This window comes from Oryzias latipes, chromosome 7 (assembly GCF_002234675.1).
Source record: "Oryzias latipes chromosome 7, ASM223467v1".
Lineage (NCBI taxonomy): Eukaryota > Metazoa > Chordata > Actinopteri > Beloniformes > Adrianichthyidae > Oryzias > Oryzias latipes.
The window spans coordinates 26,872,533-26,894,687 of NC_019865.2; the positions used below are offsets into that span (position 1 = coordinate 26,872,533).

At 42.4% G+C, this 22,155-nt stretch overlaps 1 protein-coding gene across 3 annotated transcripts; it reads left to right on the top strand.

Annotated features, from left to right (window-relative positions):
• Positions 1–1,805: 1,805 nt before the first annotated feature.
• LOC105354462 lies at positions 1,806–18,893 on the top strand. 3 transcript variants are annotated; one of them, XM_011477653.3, is made up of 7 exons: positions 2,159–2,303; positions 2,746–3,087; positions 3,266–3,418; positions 5,363–5,464; positions 7,215–7,249; positions 7,319–7,456; positions 8,429–8,955. In XM_011477653.3, exons 1-7 carry the CDS (start codon positions 2,264–2,266, stop codon positions 8,534–8,536), a joined length of 918 nt encoding a protein of 305 aa, XP_011475955.1. In that variant the 5' UTR covers positions 2,159–2,263; the 3' UTR covers positions 8,537–8,955. The 3 variants fall into 3 exon arrangements, with proteins under 3 accessions (XP_023812746.1, XP_023812745.1, XP_011475955.1); XM_023956978.1 differs by lacking the exons at positions 3,266–3,418; positions 5,363–5,464; positions 7,215–7,249; positions 7,319–7,456; positions 8,429–8,955 and adding exons at positions 13,766–13,828; positions 14,364–14,465; positions 16,184–16,218; positions 17,934–18,893 and having other exon boundaries at positions 1,806–2,303; XM_023956977.1 differs by lacking the exons at positions 7,319–7,456; positions 8,429–8,955 and adding an exon at positions 17,934–18,893 and having other exon boundaries at positions 1,827–2,303.
• Positions 18,894–22,155: the final 3,262 nt, after the last annotated feature.

Below are 22,155 nucleotides of genomic sequence, written 5' to 3' on the forward strand. Positions count from 1 at the left end.
TCAGTCACGCAAACTACCAATGCCACCAGCCAGGAGTTCTGAGCATCCCCCCACTCCAACCCCAATCACGAGTCAGGGCCCACTAAAGGGGACCCGCCCCACGTTCCAGGCAGCCATCCACCCAGCCCACGGTTGGTCCGGGAGAGAACAAGGCAGTGGCAGCCACCCCTGCCCAGGAGGGCAGGGGTGGCTGCCACTTATGTTTCACAAGACTGACGGTGGTCCACAAGGAGTGGTGCAAACATGGCCCGACCAGGCTCAGCCACATTTGGAATTTGTAGAAGGCCGGGGCTAGGTAAAGATAAGGTCAATATGTTTTATTAATGTCTACTAGCGATAAAGTGAAACCACAGGAAAATCTGTTGGAGAAGAATCCCTTAACTTAAAGTTTTTTGTCCATACAAATAAAAATGTTGAAAATTTACTTTATAAAGGTAGAAAACTCAAACCAAGAATAGAACCTGTGATTTGTTTGTCTGTAGAAGACAAAACAACACTGTTACCTCATTAGTGCAGATTTAAATTAATGCACTATGACTTGTACAGTCAAGACAAAAAGATAATGGCTCTAAAAAAAAGGTCTAGACACTTCTATTCATATTCCCAACAATGCAAATGTCTGATCCTCCGTGCAGATGCAGCAGTAAACGTGTTATAAAAGCTTCAGTATCCAAACATTTACTTTATGTCAGAGTTCAACAACATTCTTCACTTATGTTTTACAATGAAACATTTCATGTTTCAAAGAAAATTCAACTTAAGAAATTGACATGTTTAGAACATATTTCTATGGTTCATTTCTAAAACAGCACTTTGTAAGGATTCAGTGGTTTGGTTTTGTTCTTGGTTCTCTTTGTCAGTCACTGTCTTCAGTTCAGTTAATTACCCTCAGCTTATTTAAGTGTTTTGGGTTCTGTTCATCCTGGTTAGGTCATCTGCTCTGCTGTATCACCTTTTTGTTTCTCACCATAGCGTTGTCATGTTTTAGTTTGGTTATTGATTATTTTATTTTCTGTCACCAAGTCTGGTCTCCTGCATTTTGGGTCCTCCAACGCCAGTTCTTGACAAAGAGCCTCAAAATAGATTGTTAATTTAAAAAAATCCTGTCCTATACTGTTACGCCCCCAATCCCCCCCCCCCCCCCCCCCCCGTCTAGTGGCTCAAAAAGGATGCAACACAAAATGAAGCCCCATCTCCCTCCAGTCTCAAAAGCCAGCACACTTGAACCATGAGAGCTAGAGTATTTACTTCAGAGTGGACCCAGGCCAAAATAACAAACAAAGATTGGCCTACCTAACAAGAACCCAAATCTTACCTAGTAAAAAAACATAAACCAAAAAACAATAACTTACCTCCCTAACATAACAAAAACCAGAGAAAACACGATTCAAAGTAAATGGCAGTCCATTCCTACAACTCTAAACTCCATATAGCTGGTTTTGGGAGAGGTGGGAGATGTTAAATGAGCCTCCTTTGGTCTTCTTCCTGGTTCGTTTTATAGCAGGTGTGATTCCGGTAGTGACTCCTGGCAGCCAATCCACTCCTGGTGCTGAAGCACCACACCAAACGCAGCCCGGTACCTGTACACTGACATTTGCAGACACAAAAAGAAAACCACACAAAAGAAAAACGTCCTGGGACGTAACATAAAAATGACTCAGAGCAATAAATGTGTAACTGAAACTCCTAAAAACCCGTTGTGGTCTTTCTTCTCTTTCGACTGCTGGATGTTTCAGTCCTGATGTGAAGGGAAAACAAAGAAAGTTTAAATCATTGCACATCTGCATAGAAGGAAGTGAAACAAACTCACAGTTGTTGTTTGCTCAGTAACCTTCAGTCTACAGACAACAGAATAGAGTCAATGAGGGTTTCTGACGCCCCTCTGTCCACACTATGAAAACACTAACGGGATGAGGAAACATCTCCTTTATAAAGAGGACTTTGATTCCTGTGGTTAAAATGCTCAGTGCTTTTTTTAAACCACAGTATTTTAGGATTGAAGCTGCAGTGATGATGCAGAAGTTTACATCTGTTTATTTACAGAACATGCAGGTAAATAATGGACAGCAAAGACTGCTGGGACACATCAAATTACAAACAATCAGTCATAAAGTAAAAGATGGGAATGACACGATCTACTGAGAATAAGAATGATGAAATATGAGTTATGTAATTGGAGGAGGAGCTTCAGCTTTAAGGAAACAGAGAAGTTCCTGTTTTAGCAGTAAAAGAAGAAAAGCTCCATCATTCTCCATCAGGCAGCATGAGAGTCTGTCAGAGTCTGATCTGTTGTCTCTTCCTGAGTGAGTTCATTGATTTCTTTCACTCTTTTCATTCTTAGAGCTGCAGTTTAGTCCTTTATTGAACAGATTAAACTGAACTGTTTCAGTCTTCTGCAGTTGTTTCTGTTTCATGATCTTCATCTTTGGGATTCAACTTGATGTTCAGGGTTTAAAAACAACAACTGCAGCTTTGTGGCTTTGTTTTATGTTGTTTTTCTTTTTCCTCAACAGAAAAATGTTTTGTTTTTCTGTCTTTTACAGGAAGTTAACACTATTTTCTTTTTAACAAACCATTTGTCATCGTCATTTTATTTCAAGTAATTCTGTCATAAGGGAAGATAAATGGTTATAACATCTTGGGATTTAATCTTTCAGAGGTTTCTATAGATTTCCTCAAATGCATCATCTTTAGTGTTCAGTGTTACAGGAAGACATTAACTGCGACTCTTCCTCTTTTCTGCAGCTCTGCAGGACAGAGACTCTCTTGTTGATGCAGAAACCAACATCTATACAAAACGTGAAGGAGAAGACATCACTGTTAGATGTAATCTTACATTTTCAGGGAGCAGAAAGCTGCTCTGTAAGGAAACATGTGAAGAAGGAAACATTCTCATAGAAACATATAGAGATGAAGCTCAGAGAGGAAGATACAGCATTAAATATGAATATCGATATATTCGATCAAGTATTTTAGATGTGACGATCACTAAACTCATTAAGTCAGACTCAGGTTTGTACAGATGTGAATTACAAAAAGATTTGAGTCCAGATTCAGAAGACAACTTCAAAATAATCATTACAGAAGGTGAGTTTGATCCTCAAAATCATGAAAATATTTCTCTGTGAAAATTTGTGTCTTTTGTTTCATGTTTATTACAGTTTTTTTACCTCTGCTTAAAAAAGTTCACAAACTATTGTTCATAAAAAATAACTTTGATGTCAAAAAGAATAAAGTTCTGACTCACTTTTTGAATTCTTTACAGCTTCAGTAACTTCAGCTCCAACCAGGACTGTAGAACTTTCTCCAACAAAACCAATCTCGTTTGGTATGACAACAACAACAACAACAACAACAACAAAGGGTTTAAACTCTACATCATCCTCACATCAAACCATAAATCAAGACACAAAATCAGGTATAAGAATATTATGAACATTGTTATCATTGGCAGCAGTCTGCATTTGTAAAATAATCACTTTTAAATTAACAATGTTCAACATTTCAATGTTTTATTTTTAACAGAGTGAAGAAGAATAACGCATGAATTAATAACTTTCCTTTCCTATATCAGTAAAGGAAATCAGTGATTGAATCAGTTATTTTTGGAAACAGATTCTGAAATGTTAAATTTGTTTTTGTGAAACAACAACTGGGATTCTGGATTGTTAATTTCTATTATTCCTTGTTATCTTCTGAATCCTCGCTGAGCTTTCACTGAAATAACTACAGTGAATCCATTCTGGAAGCAGAGGACATTGGGTGGAATGTGCTTTTTTCTGAGCTTCTTCCAGCTTCTACCATGATAGTTATGCTGCTGTGATAATTCTCAGTCTCTGTGGTAGACAATAGACATCCATAGTGAGAACAGCCGTGTTTCTGGACACCAAGGAAAATGGATTTTAATTGGACCAATGAAGATGTTGGCAGGTCACTCAGAGGAAACGATGCTGCACCAACAACATGCAGAACACAAAGAGAGCTGCTGACATCAACAATTAAAATCATATCTTGTCCTCAATCTCAACACTAAAGCAGGCCTGTGGACTTTGAGGTTGGGTTAGCAAAAACAATTTGCAGCTGCAAAATTCTCAAAGCTCAGCATATTTTTAGGACAGTCGTGGCTGACATGTTTAATGCCATGACCGTAAGTTCTTCCTGCAGTGGTTTGTAGCCAAATTTGAGACGGCCAGTCTGAGTGTCAGATTATAAAATGTTAAAATTGTTATTGTGAAACAAAAATGGTAATGCTGGACTGTTAGTTTCAGTTGTTTCCGTTACCTTTTTTTCCGGGTCAGGAATAAGTCACTTCCCCAGGATGTAGACTTCCAGTGTCTTATTGTTCTGCTCAAAAGGGAGAGAAGGTGGATGTGTAAACGTGGCCGATCAACTGACATAACGATGGTCCAGTCCATTATGGTTAATAAGGAGGTCATTAAATAAGCACAGGACTCCATGTAGTAACCAATTTTCATTCATTTCCTAACCTATGACCAAAAGGTTAAAGGCTGTGATAATTCAGTTAAGATTCCAGATCTTTTACAGTTAGTGATGGGGAGGTCTGCTCTTTCTGGATGGTTGCATGGATTGATGGACAGACGCATGCATGGAAGTTGTCGTGGTTCAACTTTCAGCACATCCCTTCAGGGGTCACCACAGCAAATGACCTTTCACTGATTCACGCAGGTGGTTTGGCAGAGATTTTTTTTTTACATCGGATCCTCTTCCTGACTTAACCCAGCACAGGACCCAGATTTGGGCCACCTTGTGGCTACATAATTAGGTAGTAGAGCATAGGGTCTTGCTCAAGGTCCCACGCTGGAAGAAGCTCATCGCGTCCCCTGGGAATCGAACCCTGATTGTCCTTGAGTCAACTGAGCCATGGAAGTCTTAGGTGAAAAGGCTGCATTAAGAATGACCCAAAAGCCAAAATAAAAGATCACGTTTGTGAACTGAATACATTTAACAACCAGATCTGTGACATTACTAGAGTGCAGCTGTGACAATGCAAAACCATTGCTCCATAAATGCAGCTTTTAAATTAATATGCTACCATCTAGAGGACAGTTTTGCCATAAAAGCATCTCTGAGCTCAGTGAAACATGGCTAAACCACACTCTGAATGTCAGGAATCAAAGTGTTAAAATGTCCAGACATGGGACAAAAAGATCTGGCAAAAACCTAAAAACACATAACACAAAAACACATTTTATAATTAGGACACAAAAGCCCACAAGTTCTTACAAAGACAACAACATTGCAATAAGGTCTGGTTGTGTTCAATTGCTCAAAACTTTCCTGACTGAGATGGTCCTCCAACCTCCAAGAGTGGAACTAAAACCTTTGTCTCCATGTTCTGCAGGTCTGCTGCTGTATGTGAGTCTGACTCTGGTGGGCTTGATCTCCATGTTTTCTGTGGCGTTGCTGATTTTCTGCAGGAGCCACAGATTCAAGCAGAAAAAAGGTGAGATGAGATTGACTGACATGACATCAAGTCATTTCCTGCAGACTGCACATCTTTATCTCTTCACATTCCATGTTTTAAAGAGTTCCTTTGTGTTCTTATCCGTGAATTTAACATGAAGTTTTACTGTTTGTGTTTTAGGCAGCTGTTCTTAGACTTTTGCTAGTTATTTCTACATTTTTAAAAAAATCACAACATATGTCATGCAGAGAAAACCAATGGTGACTTAAATTTAAATACTGCAAAACAGATTATGGAGAAATATGAAAGAAAATCAGGAAATGTTAAATGTGTAAGAATTATGTAGGGAAATCAAAAACAAACAGGTTTCCTGCAGACTCATGTGACAAGTACTATTAAAAGTTCCCAAAAATATAATTGGACAAAATTTCTGGTTTGAAGACGTTTCACCCTATTATCTAAGCGGCCTCTTCAGTTCAGGTGTTGAGCTAGAGATATTTATCCTCCTCCTTGCTGGAGTTTCAACAGTTGTTGGCCATGAACTGTTCAAACCGCTGGGATGACAGGCCAGACGTCTGCAAACCAGAAATGTCCAGTTGAATTTTTTAGAACTTTTCATTTTTATTATAATAATAATAATGGATTGGATTTATCTGCGCTTTTCCAGACGCTCAAAGCGCTTACATTGTGTCCATTATTTATTTATACTTGGTGATGGTAGCTACTGTTTTAGCCACAGCTGCCCTGGGGCAGACTGACAAAAGTGTGGCTGCCAGTTCGTGCCTACGGCCCCTCTGACCATCACCGTGATCATTCATGCACATTCACACACCAGTGGAGCCACACTGGAGGCAAGGAGGGTGAAGTGTCTTGCCCAAGGACAGGATGACAGTTAGCTTGGGGGAGCGGAGATCGACCGCCGACCCTTCGATTATTGGACGACCTGCTCAACCGTCTGAGCCACTGCCGCCCCTTGATTATCATGATAATATGTGACAAGTAATATTTCTTTGACAGCATATATTTACTATTTTTCAGACTTTCAAAGACAGTAAAATTTGTTAAGTGTTAGCTGCCATAAGGTCATAGCTACCGGCTACACATAGCAGTTGTCCAGTTATTTGATCAATTTTTTTCCTGAATATACTAAAATGTAAACATTTTGTTTCCAAAAATACTCTCACTGGCCACTTTTTCAGGTGCACCTGTCCAAATGCTCATTAAGACACATTTCTAACCAGCCAATCACATGGCAGTAACTCAATGCATTTTGGTATGTAGACATGGTCTAGACAATCTGCTATGGTTCAAACCCAAGAAATGTGGGAGAATTCTATTTCAAAGTCAACACCAACAGACTCACGCCGATCCAGCTCTGCTTTTAGCACCAACTCAAAACATGTTTCTTGTTTCTTGAGTCAACCTTTCAGTTCTGTTGGACGTATTAATAATAGTTACTAATGTTTAAGGAAATCAAAATAATTGTATTTGAAAAACATTATACATTCTTGTTTTTCTCATGACATTGGATGTACCATATCCTAGCTTATGTAGACCAGAGGATACTTTTAGCTAAAGTCTTTAAATTAGTAGCTTTCAACCTCGAAACCAAAACATTGTTACAGGGTTTGAGGTTGGACTTCGAAATGTAATAATTTCAAATCAAATATAATGCGTTTGTCACATTACATTGTTACATTTTTTTATGTGAGAAATGAAAAGTATTTAAAGTTTATGAAGTGAAACTGAATATTTCTGCATTTAAATCTCTACATTTCTCATCTTTCAGAACCTCCTTCAGAAACATATGCTAACGTCCCTCTGGTGAGTCTGAATCTGTGTTGAATCTGAGATGAAACCAGATGAGAAATTAAATGTCATTTTGTTCTGCAGCACAGCCATGAATACGAGGAGATCAGGGAGAACACGTTGGTGGAAATATCTACTGTGTACTCATACGTAAACTCTAGGAACCCACAGAGATCTGACAGCACAAATGTGTACAGCCTCGTCGACTGTCCTCAGGACAATGTGAGTGAAAATTGGTTTGGAAACAACATAAAATCCTGTGCTCTCTCTAGTTCAGTGTTTTTCAACCAGTAGTGTTCCATGAGAGATGGTGTCAGGGTTCTGACGTTTTCCTTAATAAAGAGAAGAACCACACAGGAGATGAGAACTTTTGCTAGACTTCTGCAGAAGGAGAATCGGTCTGTGACAGCGCGAACTGTCACAGAGGAGGTCTGCCTTCCCAGTGTATCCAGTCTGGTTTTATTGGTGGCAGGGTTGATAACATAAAAGTAGGTCATTTAATCAAGCAGTACAGGAGCGTCTTATTCTTGTATAATCAGAACTTTTCAGGTCACTGTTTTCTTACTGAAAGATAGAACTGAGACGAACATTTCATGGTGATAATAGCGTGTAAGCAAATGATATAAACATAACCCTAACAGATGGTCAGGTGTGCCGCTGGAAATTGTTAATTTTCACTGATATAAACATTTATTATCACCAGAATTTCAGCTCTGTGTTCATCAAAACAAGCTGAGGTTTCACACTAAGTAGTTTGCTGACAGTGTGCTGTGGGATTTTTGTCAAGGAAATGTGTACTTTGGCTCAAAAATTGTTGAAAAACACTGAACTAGTTTCTTTTTTTTGTTATAATTTTTTACAAGTTTTTCCATCCTCTTGGTTTTGGCTCTGTGGTCTTCTAGAAATGTAAATCTATGTTTTTAGAGTTGAAAGTGTCATGTCCTTACTAATTCTTCTAAATACATAAGCTCCAAAAATAAAAATAAAAAAAGATGGGAAGTGTCAGTTTATAGTCCATGTCAGTGCAGAGGGTTATGCAAATATGGACAATTAATGAATAAAAGCCCTCCATACTGGAAAAACTGATGGAGATCAGACCTGTGTTGGTCAAAGATGGAGAAGAGAAGCTGTGTCTGTGAGAACCACTTTATGAAAAACATCTATGATTGTGACGTTATCCTTTGCTTTTTCCAGGATGAAGACCCCTCCCTAAAATACCCTAACATTCAAGCCCCAAACTCTACTCCACCCAGCAGCGCCCCCTGTGGTTTCATAGAAAATGACATTTACTCATCTGTTTAGCTTGATGTGAACTCCACCAACACAGATGATGCTTCACCTCTTCTGTACTCTGCTGTTACTTTACATTAAACCACAGTCTGGATTACAGTCTGACTTTAGATTCCTTTGCTTCACATTTCTTCTTACCTGCCCCTTCGCTGTGCTTCTGACAAACTTTCATGTGAGATAGTTTCCAGTGTTCTGCAGATTTTGTTGGATTGCCCAGAGTTTTGGCTGCACCTCCCGACCTGCTGAGGTGTTCCTGTTACATAGTGATTTCGAAAAATGGAACAGTTGAGAGATCGAATAATTTAACACAATTGTTCCAAAAAACAAAAATCAATCTTGTGGAACATTGGAAGCACCTCACCACAGCGATATCTAGTGGCTAAAAATGGTTTCAAAATGTTAGACTTATTAAATAGAAAGGTTTAATTGGGTTTTGATCTCTCTCTCCTTTTTTTAACCTCATAGATTGTTATAGAGATGGCAGTGGCGTGATGGTTAGAGTCTCGCCCCACGATGAGGCCCTGGTTCAAACACCTGCTGGGTTGTGTCTGTGTGGAGTTTGCATGTTCTCATCGAGCATGCGTGGGTTTTCTCCAGGCACTCTGGCTTCCTCCCACGATCCAAAAGCATGCTTCATAGTTTCAATGATTACCATAAATTGTTAGGTGTGCATCTGTGAGTGTGTGTTGGAGTCATTGTGTGCCCTGCAACACACTAGCGACTTGTCCCAAATGTACCCGCCTTGCCCAAGAGTAGCCGGGACAGGCTCTGGCAACCCCATGACCCCAAAAGAGATACAGCGGGTACAGAAAATAGCTAGATGGATGGAAAGATTGGTAAAGTCCTTTTTCTTTGTTTTGTTTTTTTATATAATTTATTTTTTTATTCAAATCAGATTGTATTTATTTGAGAATGCAGAAACACTGGGTTTTGTGTAATACCGACCTGCTTTTTCAAACATTGTATTGAATAAATACTACAGATAATTGTAAACAATAGGAACATCCTAAAATTAATAATTTTAGGATGGTAAAGTTTTTTTAATAGAGGACAAACACAGTAGTAGTGATTTTGAGTAGCTGGATGTACATACATACCATAATTAATTTTAGAAGAGCAAAAAAAATTGAATAAACAATCTGTGAAACAGTGAAAGAGAGAGCTTTTAAAAGCTCAGCTATAAATCAGAAAAGAACCCAAAAGTTTGTAGTCTTTTAAAAACAACAACGGAGAAATAGAGGAAAAAAAGAAACAAGAAAAGTTATTTTCCTACTTCCTACTATAAATTAATATTGCTAACTTTCTGCCTTTCATTTTGAGGTGTTTAAAAAAACAACTGAGAGGATTTAGAACAGCTGGTGACGTGAACAAACAGTCATGTGACCTCCCCACTTTGATCAGAGCTAGGAACAATAGTCACAAAACAGAAGTTCCACGGATGTTACGAAATATTCCGAAACATGATCTCGATTGCTCTAGTTCCTCTTCCTCCCATTATTCCTCACATCACCCCCCCCCCACACACCCCCGGATGATTAAGGATGCAGTGTTTTTGTTCCTTCAGACTTATTAATAAACTCTTCCTATGAACTCTAAGTTTCCGTTTCTATCTCCCTGATAGGGAATACATAACAGCCAGCTGTGTCCCCACAGTTTGTTTCAAGCCTAAGGGCTGGTTTATTCTTCCAAGTGATTTGTAATCGCTTGCCTCTCAGTAGACGCACGGCCATTGCAGCAGAATCACCCTGCAGACTGTGACACCTGCTGGTGATGTCACCTGTGACTGGAATTTTACGCCTGTAGTGCAATCCAGTGCAAATCGCGTCCCTTAACTTGAATTTGTTTCAGCGTTTAGAGAATGTGAGTATGGAGGACACTGTCCAGAAAAATGTCGTTTTAACACTGAATCTGATGAAAACTTAACTGAGGAAGTTAGGAAATACCAAACTTCACAAAGAGACAGAGATAGACGCAGAGAGTGGACAACTAGATAGAAAACAGAGCAACCATCTGTCTTATATCTCATGTTATTTTAATTAGTAATATTTTTTCCGTTCTATTCCCTGCTTCTGTTTAGTTGACAAACACACCCCTTCCTCCTCTGCCTTTCATTTACTTGCACATTCACACACGCCGCAAAAGTCTGGGCAAAAGGTTCTTTGTGTTAAAAACAAACGCTGGAAACAATCGCGCTGCTTGAAAAGTATAAACGCCACTCAGAAGTTCAGGTACCGTGGATGGTTGAAAGTACGAGCAGTCAACATTAGAAGAAACAAAAACACACAATTCTGGATGCAACTGATGCCATGGCTGATCGCTGGGAAGTTTTAACCGTCCTTTACGCTACAGTCACAAATACAACTGCCACCAAGCGATGGGAAGGCATTAGCAGAATCTCAAAGATTAGCTGCAGACGGGGGGATGACGCCATCACAAAATCGAGCGACAGCTGGGAGGCCACAGGGCAGTGGCAGCTGGATGGCCGGCTGACAGCAGCTACTATTGGACGATGTGGAAATGTCTCTGGATGATGGCCGTCCATATCAAGTGCCACCGCCCGGCAGTCGTGGGTGTATGAAAAGTGGACCATTCTGTAACTCAGATTTTGAGCACACATTACAATCTTGTCAGTTTACAAAATTACACATTTTTAGACAAAGTGGCTTCTGAGAAACAAGCCATCCAGAAAACAAAGTGGTCCAACCACAGCAGAAGTCTTCATCAGAGGAAGAGCATCATATGGCATCAATGCCGTCTCCCCATTAATATGCAAGACCCTTGGTGACCATGATCGCCAGATTGATGTCCAGTCATCGCCGAGCCCCCACCCCAGCAGCAGCCCTCGTCGATTGTCCCACTGCCACCGTCCGATTGTTAGAAATCGTACGGTGGCTGTGGGACAGCAACACGGGGGGAAGGGCTATGGCTGGAGGGTGGGAGTATGAAACCGCTGATCATCAGAAGATTTTAAGGAATTTAGAGACCATCCTATCAGTTATTCATCGTACTGTTTCCTTCCTGCCCCCACAGCACGACCCCCAAATCGGCCCAGAAAGAACTTTTTATTTAAACATCTGCAGCCACTGTGTGACGTGTAAAATTGTGACTGCTGTCTACCAATTACAAATGCCGCCACGTGTCCACCTGCTAGTTTTGCTAAAAACTTGTATTTATGTCACTGCAGGGTGGCATTCTGGGATATGTGACTGTAGTCTTATCCAATTTACTTACAGTTTAAGACTAGAACATTTGAATATTTGTATTATAAAGTTTAATAGTTGAGGCTTGACCTCTTCACATCTCTCTACCGTTCTTTTCTGACACAGGACGGTGAAGATGAAGATTAAAATAGATTCAAAATAGTTAGTAAAAAAAACTCATTTCCTATATGAATGACTCTAGATGTGATATTGAAACTCCTAAAAAAGACTGAAAAGACTCACTTCCTTTGTATCTTTAAATTGTTGTGGATGTAGAAATGCATGCTGTTTCTAAAATCTATCAAACCTGATGTGGTCTTTCTTCTCTTTCTAAATTATCTCAGCATGAGATGTTTTGCACGATATCAGAGCAAAAGCTGTTTGGTTGAAGAACTCTCAGTGGTTTTCCTCTTTGCTTTAGTGCTGCAGTTTTCTAAGCAGACACAGCCTCTGTATTTATGGTGATGAAGTATAGATAAACACACAGCTGGACGTTTCAGTCAGGATGTGAGATGTGAGAGGAATACAAAGAAAGTTTAGATCATTGCACGTCTGCATAGAAGGAAGTGAAGCAAACTCACAAACTCACAGCTGTTGTTTGCTCAGTAACCTTCAGTCTACAGACAACAGAATAGAGTCAATGAGGGTTTCTGACACCCCTCTGTCCACACTATGGAAACACAAACGGGATGAAGAAACATCTCCTTTATAAAAAGGACTTTGATTCCTGTGGTTAAAATACTCAGTGCTTTTTTTAGAGACAAAAGACGAGAATGACACGATCTACTGAGAGCTAGAATGATGAAATATGAGTCTTGTAATTGGAGGAGGAGCTTCAGCTTTGAGGAAACTGAGAAGTTCCTGTTTTAGCAGTAAAAGAAGAAAAGCTCCATCATTCTCCATCAGGCAGCATGAGAGTCTGTCAGAGTCTGATCTGTTGTCTCTTCCTGAGTGAGTTCATTGATTTCTTTCACTCCTTTTCATTCTTAGAGCTGCAGTTTAGTCCTTTATTGAACACATTAAACTGAACTGTTTCAGTCTTTCTGCAGTTGTTTCTGTTTCATGATCTTCATCTTTGGGATTCAACTTGATGTTCAGGGTTTAAAAACAACAACTGCAGCTTTGTTGATCTTTTCTTTATAAACTCTCTTTTTACTAAATATATAATAGTTTTGTTATTTTGCCTATTAAATACATTTGTCTGGATTTTTTTTTATTAAATAAATTGTCACACCCTGCGACAGACTGGCAACCTGTCCAGTTTGTCCCCTGCCTTTGCCCGCAAGTCTCAGGGATAGGCTCCAGCCGCCCCGTGACCCCGAAAGGGGAAATTGAATGAATGAATGAATGAATAATTTATAATAATCATCTTCTTTCCATTGTTTCTGTCATCAGAAAAATATGAACGAAAATCTTGTGATCTAATCTTATAGACGTTTCTATGGATTTCCTCAAATGCATCATCTTCAGTGTTCAGTGTTACAGGAAGACATTAACTGTAACTCTTCCTCTTTTCAGCAGCTCTGCAGGACAGAGACTCTCTTGTTGATGCAGAAACCAACATCTATGCAAAACGTGAAGGAGAAGACATCACTGTTAGATGTTATCTTGGATATTTAGGGAGCAGAAAGCTGCTCTGTAAGGAAACATGTGAAGAAGGAAACATTCTCATAGACACATATGGAGATGAAGATCAGAGAGGAAGATACAGCATTAAATATGAGTATCGATATATTGGATCAAGTATTTTAGATGTGACGATCACTAAACTCACAAAGTCAGACTCAGGTTTGTACAGATGTGAATTACAAGAAGACTGGCATCCAGATTCAGAAGACAACTTCAAAATAATCGTTACAGAAGGTGAGTTTGATCCTCAAAATCATCAAAATATTTCTCTGTGAAAATTTGTGCCTTTTGTTTCATGTTTATTACAGTTTTTTTACCTCTGCTTAAAAAAGATCACAAACTATTGTTCATAAAAAATAACTTCGATGTCAAAAAGAATAAAGTTCTGACTCACTTTTTGAATTCTTTACAGCTTCAGTAACTTCAGCTCCAACCAGGACTGTAGAACTTTCTCCAACAACACAGATCTCCTCTGGTATGACAACAACAACAATGACAACAATGACAACAAAGACAACAAAGGGTGTAACCCTTGTGCTATCCTAGGCACTTTACCATTGGGAGTTGGGTCATATAGACCCACTAGACAGTGCGCTGAACCTTTTTTCTTCAATGATTTGTGATCTTCACTGGTGTCCATAGATTACATGAAATCTTTCCACCTTTATCCACCTTTGTCATGGTAGGGAGAACACGTCAATGTAAGGGGGGGGGGTCATCTAAGAAAGCACAAGGGTTGTAGCATCTCTGAGCTCAGTGAAACATGGCTAAACCACATTCTGAATGTCAGGAATCAAAGTGCTAAAATGTCCAGACATGGGACAAAAAGATCTGCCGAAATTCTACAAACACATATTTTTGGTTAGAACACAAAAGTCCACAAGTTCTTACAAAGACAACAACATTGCAATGAGGTCTGGTTGTGTTCAACTCCTCAAAACTTTCCTGACTGAGATAGTTCTCCGACCTCACAGGAGTGGAACTAAAACCTTTGTCTCCATGTTCTGCAGGTCTGCTGCTGTATGTGAGTCTGACTCTGGTGGGCTTGATCTCCATGTTTTCTGTGGCGTTGCTGATTTTCTGCAGGAGCCGGAGATTCAATCAGAAAAAAGGTGAAATGAGATTGACTGACATGACATCAAGTCATTTCCTGCAGACTGCACATCTTTATCGCTTCACATTCTAAATTTTGAAGAGTTCCTTTGTGTTCTTAACCGTAAATTCAACATGAAGTTTAACTGTTTGTGTTTACAACTTTTAGGCAGCTGTTCTTAGACTTTTTCTAGTTATTTCTACATTCTTAAAAAACAACTCGTCATGCAGAGAAAAACAATGGTGACTTTAATTCATTCATCTTCTTCTGTTGGTCCCTTTCGGGGTCACAGGGCTGCTGGAGCCTATCCTAGCCACTTATGGGAAGAGGCAGGGGACACTCTGTACAGGTCACCAGACTGTCACAGGGTCATGCATATCCCACACCCATGCAAACTCACATTCCCACCTATGTACAATTTAAATTGACCTATGAAGCATGTTTTTGAACGGTGGGAGGAAGCTGGAGAACCTGGAGAGAACCCACGCATGCACAGGGAAAACATTGTTGTTCTGTTTTCAGGTCCCCCAGCCGGGACTTGAACCGGTTGCATTCTTGCTTTGAGGCAAGAGTGCTGAACACTGTCCCACCATGCAGCCCTCTGCAGACTTTAATTCAAATACTGCAAAACAGATTAAGGAGAAATATGAAAGAAAATCAGGAAATGTTAAATGTCTAAGAATAATTGAAGAAAATCAAAAATAACCATCATCCATGCAGGTTTATATGGTGGTTTCCTGCAGACAAATACTATGAAAAGTTGCCAAAAATGCAATTGGACAAAGTTTCTTGTTTGAAGACGTTTATCTGAGCGGCTTCTTCAGTTCTGTCCGACTGGTGTTGAGCTAGAGATATTTATCCTCTTCCTCGCTGGAGTTTCGGCACGAACTGTTGAAGCCGCTGGAATGACAGGCCAAACATCTGCAAACCAGAAATGTTGTCCAGTTGAATTTTTTTGAAATTTTCATTTTTATCAGGATCTGGATGACTGAGAATCTACATCAATATGACAAGTAATATTTCTTTGACTGTATATATTTAATCTTTTTCAGACTTTCAAAGACAAACATGGGTTAAGTGTTAGCCGCCATAAGGTCATAGCTGCCAGGTATACATAGCAGTTGTCCAGTTATTTGGTCAATCTTATCCTGAATATTCGAACATGTAAACAGAAAAAATACTCTCACTGGCCACTTTTATACATTTATAACCTTCCAAACACATGGCAGTAACTCAATGCATTTAGGTATTTAGACATGGTCTAGAAGATCTGCTGTGGTTCAAACCCAAGAAATGTGGGAGAATTCTATTTCAAAGTCAACACCAACAGACTCACGCCGATCCCGCTCTGCTTTTAGCACCAACTCAAAACATGTTTCTTGTTTCTTGAGTCAAACTTTCAGTTCTGTTACACGCATTAATAATAGTTACTAAGGAAAAGCAAATAATTGTACTTGAAAAATATTACAGATTCTTGTTTTTCTCATGACATTGGATGTACCATATCCTAGCTTATGTAGACCAGAGGATAGTTTTAGCTAAAGTCTTCAAACGAGTAGCTTTCAACCTTGAAACAAAAATAGATGTTGAACTTTGAAATGTTACAATTTTTAAGTCAAATAAAATATGTGTTTGTGATTGTTACATTTTTCAATGTGAGAAATAAAAAGCATTTAACATTTAGGAAGTGAAACTGAATATTTCTGCATTTAAATATCTACGTTTCTCATCTTTCAGAACCTCCTTCGGAAACATATGCCAACGTCCCTCTGGTGAGTATGAATCTGTGTTGAATCTGAGGCTACATTCACACCGCAGGCTGAAACGACCCAATTCCGATTTTTTTGCCCCTATGCGACCTGTATCAGATATTTTCATGACAGTCTGAGCGACACAGATCCGATCTTTTCAAATGTGACCCAGGCCACTTGGGTATGTGGTCCTGAATCCAATACGTATCCGATCTTTTCAAATGCGACCTCCGTCTGAACGGCCAGGTCACATGTATCCGACTCGTATGTCATTGATACGCTACAAACGTCATCATTTTGCGTTGAAGTAGGTGGGAACGAGAACATAAACATCAACCATGGCAGATGATCCTGCTGAGACCAGTCAGTGGAGGGGAAGCGAGGTCACCGATTGGATTAATATTTGATTCGATTTTCCAGGATTCTCCAGAACGGGTTAATAAAGAGTCCATAACATTTATTCTGGGGGAAACCTTCTTCTATTACCGTTCTCCTTCTCCCGTAACACACAACATGAATGCGCACCCACACTGCCCCCCCCTCCCATTCTCTACCGCTGCATGCGTTCTTCTCCTGTCTCTAACACACACGCGCTTGCCCCAACACATACACATCCCCATTCCTTTTTTTTCTTTCTTCTTTTAACTTGTTCTGTCCAACAGCTGAGCGAACAGATTAGAGTTGAAGGCCATTTGTGTTGGACAGGTTTTACTATTACATAAAGAGGTTATAGAACTTCGAGAAACCAGAGTGTAGATTTGGATAAACCCCTTTTTGTTGTATTATTTTTTATTTATTTGTTACATTTAGTGTGTGTGGGGAGGGAGAGGGGAAGAATGTAAGGGGGGGGGGGGGGAGAGAGTAAAGGGAAGAGAGGTGAGAAAGTGGGGGATATAAGTACTGATTTGAAAAAGTTATTATTTTAAGCTGTAACAATTATACCAGATCTGCTGGAAAGACAAATATTACATCAAAGGGGAAATTCTGACACAAAGATGAGACCCATCCCAAATTCCACAACAGTGGGTCCAGACAATCCTGGTTCCCATGCCTTCTTAAAATGAAAAGATTGTTATTGTGTTGGCTCCTTTGTGAAAATAAACTTAATACTGCAAAAAGAGATCCGCTGTTGACAACACTGTTGTTGACATCCATGTTAACGTTAGCTACTTCCGCAAACAACGAGTGACGTCGTTCACCGTTGAGTACTCTTCTGCGCATGCGGGTAAATTCTGGGACGTTTCACGGTCACACTGGATATCACAAAAGTTCGGATTTACTTAAAAATGTGAACGGACTTGGGGAAAAAAAATCGGATTTTTAAAAAAAAAAAGGGAATTGAGCATTGACCCCTGCAGTGTGAACGTAGCCTGAGATGAAACCAGATGAGAAATTGTCAGGGTTCTGACTTTTTCCTTAATAAAGAGAAGAACCAAACAGGAGATGAGAACTTTTGCTAGACTTCTGCAGAAGGACAATCGGTCTGTGACAGCGCAAACTGTCACAGAGGTGTTCTGCCATCCTAGTGCATGGAGCCTCTTTTTATTGAAAACAGAAGGCTGCAGACATGAATGTGGGTCATTTAATCACAAACAACAGGAACATCATATTCTCGTATAATCAGAACTTTTCAGGTCATTGATTTCTTACTGAAAGATAGATATGACACAATCATATTATGGAGATTATAGCGTGTAAGAAAATGATAATTACATAACTCTAACATTGTTCTGCAGGACAGCCATGAATACGAGGAGATCAGGGAAAACACGTCGCCTGCTTTGGAAATATCTACTGTGTACTCATACGTAAACTCTAAGAACCGACAGAGATCTGACAGCACAAATGTGTACAGCCTCGTCGACTGTCCTCAGGACAATGTGAGTGAAAATTGGTTTGGAAACAACATAAAACCCTGTGCTCTCTCTAGTTCAGTGTTTTTCAACCATTGTGCCACGACACAGTAGTGTTTCATGAGGGATGGTCAGGTGTGCCGCAGGAAATTATTGATTTTCACTGATATAAACATTTATCATCACCAGAATATCAGTTCTGTGTTCCTCAAAACAGGTTAAGGTTTCACACTGAATAGTTTGCTGACAGCTTTGTGGAACTCTTCAAAATAAAAGCATCGGATCTCTCAGCATGAAAAACCTGAGACGCTAGCTCCTCCCACTTGCGGCGGGAGCTTCAAGTTTCTAAACACACTTTTGGACATTCGGCGAGCAGCGACTTTGACGTGCGTTAAACAAAGGTGGAGAATGCACATTTGATGCGTGAATCAAAATTAATTGATGCGCATGGAGGGAGGAAAGAGTAGTAGTAGTTTCCCGCTGGATCCGGTGTCAGACCGTGTAAAAAGTGAAGCTTAGTGACGTGAGTCTGTTCTGCATCAGCACCACCGCATTTCACTCCAACTCCCATGATGCATTGGGCATAATGCATTAATGTATTGGGTTAATGTTACAGCATCTCTTACTGCGCTGCTAACTGTCATGGAGCACAACAGTCTGCAAAACTTCTTTATAAAAAGCAGACATAAACAGTTTAGTTCTCCTTTAAGGTTTGTGTTGGAAAACAAAGGAATTAAAGTCAGAGATTCCAGAAAAGGAAACAGCTGCTTTTTTTCCTTTTTGTTTTTTAACTTGTCCTGTCCAACAGCTGGGCAGGCAGATGAGAGCTGAGGGCCTCTTGTGTTGGACATATTTTACTTTAACAATAGGGGTTATTAATCTTCATACAAACCAGAGGTATGTCTGAATAAACCCCTTTTGTAATTGAGGCCAAACTTTATTAATTTCAACCATGTTTGAAAATCTTTGGTGTTGGACCGGACGGAAAAGGAAAGAAGGGAAGAAGAGAGAGGGATGTTTGAGAGAGGGGGGGGGTGTTAGGAGGGTGATAATAGGAGGGGAGGGGGGATAAGACAATGAAGCAGCATAAAGCAACAAGTTTACTGGTTGTTTATCATTACGGTAAGGTTCAAATCTAGTACAAAAAGGGGGGGGGCCTGTCCACACAAACACTCAAATCTTATCAACACACCTGCTGGCTGCAAAAATGTCCACATGTCAACATGTACACAAAACAGATAGTGTTCACACACGCATACTTATGCCTTAAAACCAACTAGTGTGTAATATCTCATTCATTCTATCACGCAAACTATTAGTGCGGCTGGGTATCTCGGTTGGTAAGATGGGAAGCTACCACGCAGGAAACCAGGGTTCGATTCCCGGAGGGGAATGAGCAATGGTACTGGGGGCAATTACCATATCAATGGCGAGCAGTTAACATCACCCAGTGAGGGTCCTTAGGCAAGACCCTTAACGCTACTGCCTCCCGAGCGCGGTTTCGGCTGCAGCTCACCGCTCCCCAAGGGGATGGGTCAAATGCGGAGAAAGAATTTTCCTTCGTGGGATGAAATACAGTGTATAAAAAAAAAAAAAAAAAAAAAAAGTGCAAAGGTGAGCTAACACCTGTGCTCAGGTGAGTGTTTATGTTCTTCTAAAATGGATGGAGGAATGTGTAAAGAAGGAAGGAGAGTGCCCAGCCATCCCCACTCCAAGACCCCCGCCGCAGCAGCAGCGGCAGCCGGAACCCCCCCAACGCCACACAGGTGAAGGCAGGGAACAACTGCCCCCCGGGCGACCAAATCCGTCACCCAGGCCAGGGCCAGCAGGACCGCCGCAAGGCCCCCAGAGCCAGAGAGCACGGAGGCGCGGAGGGAAAGAGATCGCCGCCCCAGCCCAAACAGGAAACCCTGCCCCCCCGCCGCACCGGGGGGGCAGGGTCCCACCGGAGAGGGACGCCCACAGCCCCAGACGAGCACCCCACCACCACACAGGAATTCCGGGCATCCCCCCGCCCCAACCCCAGGTACGAGCCAGGACCCCCCAAGGGAGACCCGCTCCGCACTCCAGGCAGCCACCCACCCGGCCCATGGTTGGTCCAGGGAGGAGCAAGGCAGGGGCCCGCCGCCCCCGCCCAGGAGGGGGGCACCCAGGAGAAAAGGGGGTCCACAAGAGGTGTTGTAAACATGGCCCGACCAGGCTCGGCCACAGTTGGAAATTTGGCGTGCACAGCGCTCAGGGGCAAGGACCCGAACCCACCCCCCAGGGACACGAACACCCCCGGCTCAGGTGTAATGTGAACCCCCTCCCCGCACGGAGAGAGCATCGCTGTGCCTAGGAAACCGGCACCCAAGGGACACGGCCGCCGTTGCCAAGGGCCCCGTACCCCCCACCAGGGAAGGGGTAGGGGACATATGGTCTTAGGTCCCACCTTCCTTGCAAAATGTGTGTGCGTGTCTTTGAGAGGATGTGTGTGTGCATGTGTGTGTGTTTATGTTGGGATGTATATATTGAGGGGGGAGGGGTTTGTGTACTGAGGGGGGTGCAGTTAAAATTGGCAGGTAGGGCACTAAGGGGACATCTCCTGATTACTCACAGTGATGTCCCCTCACCCTCCCCACCAAGGGGCCCTAAATGTCTAAGGTGCGGTTAAAATTGGTGGGTAGGGTGCCAGGAGGACATCTGCTGCTTGCTGGCAGTGATGTCCAAGCACCCCCCCTACCAAGGGCCCTACATGTCTAAGGTGCAAATAAAACCGAAAGAGGGGGGGCCCACTCCATACGGCAACTATAGGAGGGGGGCCACTGCCAAGTAGGCCGCCCCCAAGGCGCATCGCAGGCTAAACCCCCCACCCCCTCACCCTAATATGAGGTTATATGAGGAAGGGGGTAAGTTGGGGACAGGTGGTAGACTGTCCCCCGGTGGTCAAACAGCTGTCCCCCAGCCCCCCCCCCCAGCATGGGGGCCAGGTCTACCCAGCCCAGGGGCCCCATCCCCGGAGGCGCCGATACCCCAGGCCCAGCACCACCCACCCCACACAGAGAGAGTGGAGCCAGAAAGCGTCGCCCCCCCACCGGAGCAAGTCCAGGCCCCCACCCCCAAACGCTGGCCCTAGAAGAGCTCTGGTCAGGCCTCGACGGGACCGAGGCAGCCAACCGGCCGGGGCAACCGCCGATTGCCTCAGCGGAGACCCCGACCCGTCAACCCCCCATGTCCCGTACCAATAGTGCCCCCCCCCCCAGAACGCCCCCCCAAAGGACAGGGCCGACAAGACCCCCACGCCACCTCACCCCAGACCCCGCAGCCGAAGCGGATGACACCCAGAGCGACCGGGGGTCCCAAGAGGGTTGTCCCGTCCCGTCCCAAAGCCAGGGAAGGGCCGATCCCAGCCCCAGGTGTAGATGGGCCCATCCAGCGCCGCTGCCCCCCTCCCCCCCAAGCAGGGCCCCCCGCCAACCCCCCCCCCCCCCCCCCCCCCCCCCCCCCAGCACAGGCAAAGGGGCCCCACCCCCCAAGCCCAGAGGACCACGCAGCGCCCCAGCCCGCCCCACCCAGGCACTGGACCCGACCCCCCGACCAACGGAGCCCCCACCACCCCCCGCCAGGCACCGGAAGCCCCGACCCCCACCCCTAACAACGGCAGAAGGGCAAGGAGCAGCGACGACCATGCCCCCCCACCCCCAAAGTCATGGAGTTAGCTATGGGAGACCAGAGAGACTGAATTCATCAAAGTTACCTGAACTTTGGGCTGACATTTTTTCCAAGCTGATATGATCAAGCAGCAGATTTCTGTGTTGACTTATGTTTATATTTTTCTTGTTTTTCCAATTTATTAAAATAGTTTTTTTTAGCAATACAAAGAGTTATGAAAATGATAGATACTAATCCTCTTTCTACATCGATGGCACTCATGTCACCAAGCACACAAAGTGACGGTGAAGCCGTGATTGAAACCTTAAGACAGACTGATAGATCGGCACATACCTGCTGCCAGAGAGCCTGGACAGGCGTGCAGAACCACAGTGCATGCATGTAACTGTCGGGTAGATTACTGTCACAGTGCTGACAAATGTCTGAGTTACTGAGACCCATCTTGAACATCCTC